General features: G+C 35.0%; 1 protein-coding gene across 1 annotated transcript; it reads left to right on the forward strand.

Moving 5' to 3' along the window:
• The first annotated feature begins 531 nt into the window (after positions 1-531).
• LOC130982652 (GDSL esterase/lipase At1g20120-like) lies at positions 532-3,369 on the forward strand. Its single transcript, XM_057906733.1, has 5 exons — positions 532-808; positions 1,088-1,218; positions 1,863-2,096; positions 2,586-2,841; positions 3,176-3,369. The coding sequence occupies exons 1-5, from the start codon at positions 532-534 to the stop codon at positions 3,367-3,369; spliced, it is 1,092 nt and encodes a 363-aa protein (XP_057762716.1).
• Positions 3,370-8,525: the final 5,156 nt, after the last annotated feature.

An 8,525-nucleotide genomic window follows, 5' to 3' on the forward strand; every position in this document is an offset into this window, starting at 1 on the left:
AAGCGTAACGATAATGAAGGGTCTCAGTGGGGTTTTTGGTCATTACAAAAAATTGGAACTAAGAAATAACGAGTCTTTTCTCAGTCCAGCTTCTGCATGTGCAACTCACATGCTCAAGGGCGAATATGCTGTCGAATATTCCGTTAAATCAAATGGAGTTTGAACGATAGGGATCCAATTACAAATTTTAATTTACTTTAGGGACCCAATTACAAACTTTTAAACTGTAGGGACTAATTTGTAATTTCACTGAAAGTGTAAGGACTAACTGTGTAATTTAATCAATATAAAACACATATTAAAAATAAATTAAATTATATATATTTATATAAAAATATATAATAATAACTAATTGTTACATCTGATTTTAGCGTACAAATAATATTTTTATATTACTATAATATGAATAGTTTTTTCTTAAAGAGAATGTTTCAATACATGATGATTGACTCAACAAATATTCTCTAAATATAAATTTATATTCCAAAAAGGGGGAACCAAAAGAGTGAAATTTAAATCACATATGATCACATGATGAAGCTTTCAACCTTGAATTATGTTTCTCCTCTTCTAGTTTTGTTTTATTTATTATTTGTTGTGACAGTAGCAAAATCGTCACAACAACCTACATATATGAACTATTCATTTCCTGCTGTTATAGCTTTTGGTGATTCAATCTTGGATACTGGAAACAACAATTACATTCTAACAGCTTTGAGGTCCAATTTTAAACCTTATGGCAGAGATTTCTTTGGAGAAGAATCCACCGGAAGGTTTTGCAATGGCAGAATTCCTTCAGATTTTTATGGTAATTAATTATTAACTAATAATGCCTTATTCCAATGGCCAGTTAAATATTCACTCTGTTTCTTTATTTCATACCACCTTAAAAGATTTTGATATGATTTTTTAGTTAAAATAATAGTACATTTTAATAGACTATTTTTTATTCATATCTATCTTACTCTTCAGAATAAGTTTTCTGTTGGTAATATTTGTCATTTTGATAAAATACTTATTATGAATTCACAAATAGGAAAAAACTTGTACTAAAATATTTGGATTTTTTTTCTTTTTTTTTTTTCAGTTGAAATACTTGGAATTAAGGATTCCTTGCCACCTTATCTTGATCCAGATTTGGAGATTGAAGATCTCTTAAGTGGGGTGAGCTTTGCCTCTGCTGGTTCAGGATATGATCCTCTCACAGTTGAATTAGCTGTAATGTTCACTTTACTCCTCCATTATTGTCTCTAAGAACATAGTTGAAAAAGTATCATAAAATATAAACACTTAGTTAACTCGAAATATTTAAATTATGGGTTAATTACTCGATTGGTCTTTATAGTTTTACCAAATTCGCAATTAAGTCCTTATATTTTATCCTTTTTAATTATGTCCGTATACTATTTTTAATTTTGTAATTAGGTTATTTTTGTATTAAAAACATTAAAGTTAACATAATATTCTTTTTAAAAGACATGTGGTCAAAAATCTAATTAGGTTTTTAATCGTGGATACTTTCAATTTGTAAAAAAAAAAATGTTAATTTTAATATTTTTTATACTAGTAAAAACCTAATTATAAAATTTAAATTAGTGTAAAGACTTAATTAAAAAAAATTATAAAAATCTAATTATAAATTTTGTAAAATTATAAAAGTAAACAAGATAATTAAATCTTAAATTATATATATATATATATGAGTTATTTAAAATTTATTATACTCTATATAATAAATTTGATTATAAAGTTTTAAACTATAAGTGCTCATTCAAAACCTTAATTACTCCTAAGACTATGTATGTGTTACAAGATCCTCTAACAGTTTTCTTTTCTATTTATGATTTTGTTATATATATCAGTCAGTGTTGTCAACAGAGGATCAATTAGACATGTTCAAAGAATACATTGGAAAACTTAAGGGTGCTGTGGGAGAAGAAAGAACAGCTTACATTCTTGAAAAGAGCATAGTTCTCATCAGCATGGGAAGCAATGATATTGCAGGAACATATTTTCTCACACCATATAGGAAAGTCCATTACAATGTCAGACAATATACAAGAAGGCTTATCAGATTAACAACAAGATTTATATTGGTATGTAAATACTTAATTATTATATATGCAATTGAATATTATAAGACCTTTGAATAATACTTAATTATAGCTCGAATCGTTGGTTAAATAAGATAAGAGTTTTATTCTCACTTATGAAATTAGTGGTTTGTAGTTTTAATTTGGCCTAAAATTTTCAAATGCAAGAATAATGCTAGAAAATATTTAGTGGTTTGTATGAATATGAATTTCGGATTATTAACAAGTGTTTTTGTTTAATATAAAATCAAGTAGTATTGAATTGTGTGTGATATTATTATGGTTCTGATTAGATAGACTATCGGTTTAATCGGATTAATCAGTCATTTAACTGTTTAATTTAATACAAGGAACATATATAATATTAATATGTCTCATGTTCCTTTATCAATAACACTACTTTACCATAATCAGTCATTTAACTATTGAAAAAGTTGAATTGTTAGATGCAAACAAATATTATATGATGATGATGAATTGAATGAATAAAAGGAACTATATCGATTGGGAGCAAGAAGGATTGGAACAGTGAGCTTATCAGCATTAGGATGCATCCCAATGCAAAGAACAGTGAGAGGAGGCATAAAAAGGAATTGTGTGGAACCAGTAACAAAGGCAGCACAAGTCTACAATACCATGCTCAATCAATCACTTATGGCTCTCAAGAAGACCCTCTCTGGTTCCAGAATTGTATACCTTGATGTCCATAATTCACTCAATATGCTCATTCAACACCCCAATCAATTTGGTCAGTTTTCTATACATATATAAACAATATTTTAACTATAAGACTAGAAATGATAATTTTAAACGTGATTGATTTAAAGTAAAAAATATTATAATGTGATTCGAATGGTATTATCATTTCTAAAACTCTATATAAGAGTAGTTACACATATTGAAAATAATTATACAAGTTAAGGACATAATTTAAAACTTTTAAATAAATGAAATTATAGGTCTAATATACTAAAAAAAATTTCACATTCATATTCTATGTGAAATTTTATACATATTTTATTTTTTTTGGTATTAGTGAAATTTTTATACATATACTAATTGGTTAGGTGACTGTGGAACAGGATTTGAGAGCGTGGATAGAGCATGCTGTGGCATTGCAAGTATGGAACTTGGCCCATTTTGTAGCACTTTCTCATTGAAAATATGCAAAGATGCATCCAAATATGTGTTCTGGGATAGTTATCACCCTACTGAGAGAACTTACGGCATTCTTACCTCAGATTTGATAAAAAAGACCATTGATCAATTTGTCTAAAATTGAATTTCCATATTAATTTGTCCAATGAATGATACATGTTATTGTACCAAACTAGTTAGAACCTAAGATTTGATTATTGCAATGAATTAAACACTACAAAAAAAAAAACGTGAGATTTATTGGCAAAATAACCAAAAAATTTGCTGCTAAATTATTTACTATTGAATTTAGTGACAACAAAATCAGATGATAAAAACCTCGCAAATAATTATTTATCAGCGAATATAAATTTTTAGTTGACAAAGCTCTAGAGGTTGTTATTGTCAAAAAATTTTCAATGATAATTTTGGCGCTATAAATTAGATTTTTGAGTGTTTTTTACTATCGAATTTTTCGAAATAAATCCGATGGTAATATATTATTTGTTAATAATTAAAGAATCAACAACTTATCCATGTAGCTCATCCAATGTTTTTGAAAAGAACACTACATTATGTAGTTCATCCAGTATTTTCTCTATTTTCAAATAAAAAATTTATCTTTCACTATAATGGTATCTAGAATCCTGTAATCTGCACAAAACCTCCATCCACCCTCCTTCTTCTTAACTAGCAAGACGGGGCTGGAGAGAGCACTCTAACTGTCCCAGATAATCCCAGTTTTCAACATCTCAGTAACTAACCTCTCCATCTCTTGCTTCCTTCTGGAAGTGTTGATACTTGTATAGTCGAATACTCATAGGTGTTGCCCCTGACAACAACAAGATAGAGTGGTCCATTGCCTGTTGTGGTGGTGATTGTTTTGGTTTCTCAAAGACATTAGAAAATTTTCCAAAAACTTGCTGCACTTCAGCATCAACTTTTGCTTTCCAAATATGTTCATTGGCCTCCACAAGTCCTCGACTCAACATTGATGCCTCATTTAGTAATTAGTTTCTACTTAATTATTGTTACCAAATTACACAGATTACATTATATCAACTAATAAATATAATTCAATAAAGTATTAGATTTCTGCATGCTCACTGCATTAATTAAATGTCACGACCCAATCTGACCGTGACTGCGCTTAGAAAAATCTTTTTAAATAAGTCTCAGAAATCGATATTACAGAAAATAGAACAAATAAAATTTCCAATTATACTAAGAGACAACACATTTTCAATCTCATAACATACTCAACACATTTATATAAAATTCGACTTAAATATTTACAACAAAGTATAGTCTATTAGTTTTATATCTTAGGATATTTACAAGCAACATACTCAAGTAACCAACGTCGAATCCTGCCTGTGTCACATGGAGTAGTTTAATAAGTTTAAAAAGGTTTAAAACTATTTACATAAAATATCGTCCTTAAACAGTAAAAGGGTTCACCAACACAAATAAAACTAGAACGGAACTGATGAAGTTGGATTAGGATCAATGCCCATATTAAAAAAAAACAAATGAACAACAGAGTGAGTTTTGCAAATCAGTGAGTAAGTAAAGCATCTATAGCCCCACAAGAGACAATTATATAATTAGTAAACTCTTAGTTAAAATAAATCCACCTTAATAATAGTGACAAAATTATACTCAAACACAATGATAATTAATTATAAATATCAAACATTCAAACTTCATTATTTATAACAATATACGCGGAAGGTTATCTAATCCAGAAAAGTTAAAATAACCGACAAAAATCACACTTAGGTTGTTTTCCTTCGTGTGAGTTTTGAAACAGACATGTTGCACTAATTTTGTGGACATGAAAAAGACAGGAACCATTTCATCTCAAATGATCCTGAAAAATGCAATTATATACTGACAAGGTGCACCAAGTCTAGTACTTACTGCTACTAGCTGCAGTTTCTGTCATAGAACCCTCCAAAATATTTTGACATACAAATTCTTATCAAGTTAAAAGTTGTCAAACAAATCAATAAGTGCATCATCAATTCAATAGTAATAATTCATGTAATAACTTTATCAAATTTCAATACCAAATTTACATTCAAAGTGTATATGTAGGATAATATCTATATTGTAATTTATTGCGGCCCGACCCGACTGGCCTCATAACCGGTTCGGCCCATTACCCGATTCGACCCGACCCAAAAAGGTCAGCGAGGCACCACTTGCCCGGACCCTGACCCGGACGCCTCACCTCCTAGGAGCCAGCTATTGACAGTTGGGGATTAGGAAAGTTTCAGGAAGGTGGGTCTCCCTCGAGGGGCCCACCCACTGACAGGGTATAAATGGGGAGGGCCCTACCCCTCCCCCAAGGTATGTCACGAGATTCCAAACCCTCCTATCACCTGCACCTTTATTGACTTGAGCGTCAGAGTATCCTTGCAGGTGGCACCCCCATATCTCTCGAAGAGCTCGTGGAGTTGTCTGCTCGCGCTTCTCACGGCCCAGGTCCGGATCGAGGTTGGAACCCATTGTCACACCCAGAAAACATCATCAAACCGTCCGGTACCCGAGCACCGTACATTGGCGTCGTCTGTGGGGAATTTCGGCCTCTGATGGGTCCTGTGGAAGCAGGCGACAGAGCTAAGCATAGGGGAGAAATGGCAACCCGAAGCGGTAGGGCCACCTCCGTGGCTTCCTCCTGCGAACGTACGAGGTCTCCTCTACGGGAACCCGAGCTGTCTTCGCACTCCCAGGAGAGACGCCATTTTGGAGGAACTGGTAGTGAGAGTGCCAGAATAATGCAGAAACTACAACACAGGGTGCAAAACCTGGAACTCGAGATAGTGAGCAGGGGACATCGCCAACCCACTCCCGAACAAAATCCTTCCCGATCTCCTCAAAGAAGGGGTAGAAGCTCTCGAAGAAGCCGCTCCAGACGCACACCGAGCCCCCGGTCGGAATCAGACAGTTATCAAGAGGAAAGCAGGGAGATGCCAAGAAGACGGCGTGATCCCGTGATTTACACCCGATCCGCGAGGAAACAAGCCGCAGAGGAGAATCGAGAAGGAAACAGAGAAAGACCAAGGAGAACTCGATGTCCCGTGATTATGGGAGCAACTCCTTTCCATAATTCTATCCTCGAGGTCCGGCTACCGAAACACTTCGATAAGCCAACGAACATGAGGTATGATGGGGCCCATTACCCACAAGAGCATCTGACGGCCTTCGAGGCCAGGATGAATTTAGAAAGGGTAGGCGACGAAGTGAGATGTCACGCCTTCCCGGTCACTTTGGCGGGGTGATGAGCGGATAATTTATACGCTTTTTGGCATTGTTTTTAGGTAGTTTCTAGTAGAATCTAGCTACTTTTAGGGATTTTTCATTAGTTTTTATGCAAAATTCATATTTCTAGACTTTACTATGAGTTTGTGTGTTTTTCTGTGATTTCAGGTATTTTCTGGCTGAAATTGAGGGACCTGAGCAAAAATCTGATAGGAGGCTGACAAAGGACTGCTAATGCTGTTGGATTCTGACCTCCCTACACTCGAAATGGATTTTCTGGAGCTACAGAACTCTAAATGGTGCGCTCTTAACGGCGTTGGAAAGTAGACATCTAGAGCTTTCCAAAAAAATATAATAGTCTACACTTTATTCAAGTTTAGACGATGCAAACTGGCATTCAATGCCAGTTCCATGCTGTATTCTGGAGTAAAACGCCAGAAACACGTCACAAACCAGAGTTAAACGCCAAAAATACGTTACAACTTGGCGTTTAACTCCAAGAGAAGCCTCTGCACGTGTAAAGCTCAAGCTCAGCCCAAGCACACACCAAGTGGGCCCTGGAAGTGGATTTCTGCACTTAGACTTATTTCTGTAAACCCTAGTAGCTAGTCTAAGTATAAATAGAACATTTTATTATTGTGTTAGACATCTTTGGTCTCAATTTTAATCAATTGTTCATCTTAGGAGACTATTGATCATGTTTTGGAGGTTGGCCTCTCGGCCATGCCTGGACCTTCATTACTTATGTATTTTCAACGGTGGAGTTTCTACACACCATAGATTAAGGTGTGGAGCTCTGCTGTACCTCAAGTTTTAATGTAAAGTATTACTATATTCTATTCAATTCAGCTTATTCTTATTCTAAGATATTCGTTGCACTTCAACACGATGAATGTGATGATCTGTGACACTCATCATCATTCTCACCTATGAACGCGTGACTGACAACCACTTCTGTTCTACCTTAGAACGAGCGTGTATCTCTTGGATTCCTTAACCAGGATCTTCGTGGTATAAGCTAGAACCCTTTGGCGGCCATTCTTGAGAATCCAAAAAGTCTAAACATTGTCTGTGGTATTCCGAGTAGGATTCAGGGATTGAATGACTGTGACGAGCTTCAAACTCGCGATTGTTGGGCGTAGTGGCAGACTGATGAGCGGATAATTTGTACGCTTTTTGGCATTGTTTTTAGTATGTTTTTAGTATAATCTAGTTAGTTTTGAGTATATTTTTATTAGTTTTTAGTTAAAATTCACTTTTCTGGACTTTACTATGAGTTTGTGTGTTTTTCTGTGATTTCAGGTATTTTCTGGCTGAAATTGAGGGTCCTGAGCAAAAATCTGATTCAGAGACTGAAAAGGACTGCAGATGCTGTTGGATTCTGACCTCCCTGCATTCGAAGTCGATTTTCTGGAGCTACAGAAGCCCAATTGGCGCGCTCTCAACGGCGTTGGAAAGTAGACATCCTGGGCTTTCCAGCAATATATGATAGTCCATACTTTGCCCAAGATTTGATGGCCCAAACCGGCGTGGCAAATCAGCCTCAGAAATTCCAGCGTTTAACGCTGGAACTGGCATAAAACTTGGAGTTAAACGCCCAAACTGGCATAAAAGCTGGCGTTTAACTCCAGAAAAGGTCTCTACACGAAAATACTTCATTGCTCAGCCCAAGCACACACCAAGTGGACCCAGAAGTGGATTTTTACGTCATTTACTCATTTCTGTATACCCTAGGTTACTAGCTTACTATTAATAGGATCTTTTGACATTGTATCAGTACCTCATGACACTTTACACGTTTTCTTTGTGTACCTTCCACGGCATGAGTCTCTAAACCCCATGGTTGGGGGTGAGGAGCTCTGCTGTGTCTTGATGGATTAATGCAATTACTACTGTTTCTTATTCAATCATGCTTGCTTCCATTCTAAGATATCACTTTTTCTTAACCCGGATGAATGTGATGATCCGTGACACTCATCATCATTCTCACCTATGAACGTGTGCCTGACAACCACCTCCGTTCTACCT

Source organism: Arachis stenosperma, chromosome 1 (assembly GCF_014773155.1).
Source record: "Arachis stenosperma cultivar V10309 chromosome 1, arast.V10309.gnm1.PFL2, whole genome shotgun sequence".
NCBI lineage: Eukaryota > Viridiplantae > Streptophyta > Magnoliopsida > Fabales > Fabaceae > Arachis > Arachis stenosperma.

Bases quoted from the DNA above. Each gene is read 5' to 3' on its own strand.
- LOC130982652 (XM_057906733.1), top strand. From the start codon at position 532: ATGATGAAGCTTTCAACCTTGAATTATGTTTCTCCTCTTCTAGTTTTG. The intron at 809-1,087 runs GTAATTAATTAT...TTTTTTTTTCAG, and splicing joins AATTCCTTCAGATTTTTATG to TTGAAATACTTGGAATTAAG. The intron at 2,842-3,175 runs GTCAGTTTTCTA...ACTGTGGAACAG, and splicing joins TCAACACCCCAATCAATTTG to GATTTGAGAGCGTGGATAGA.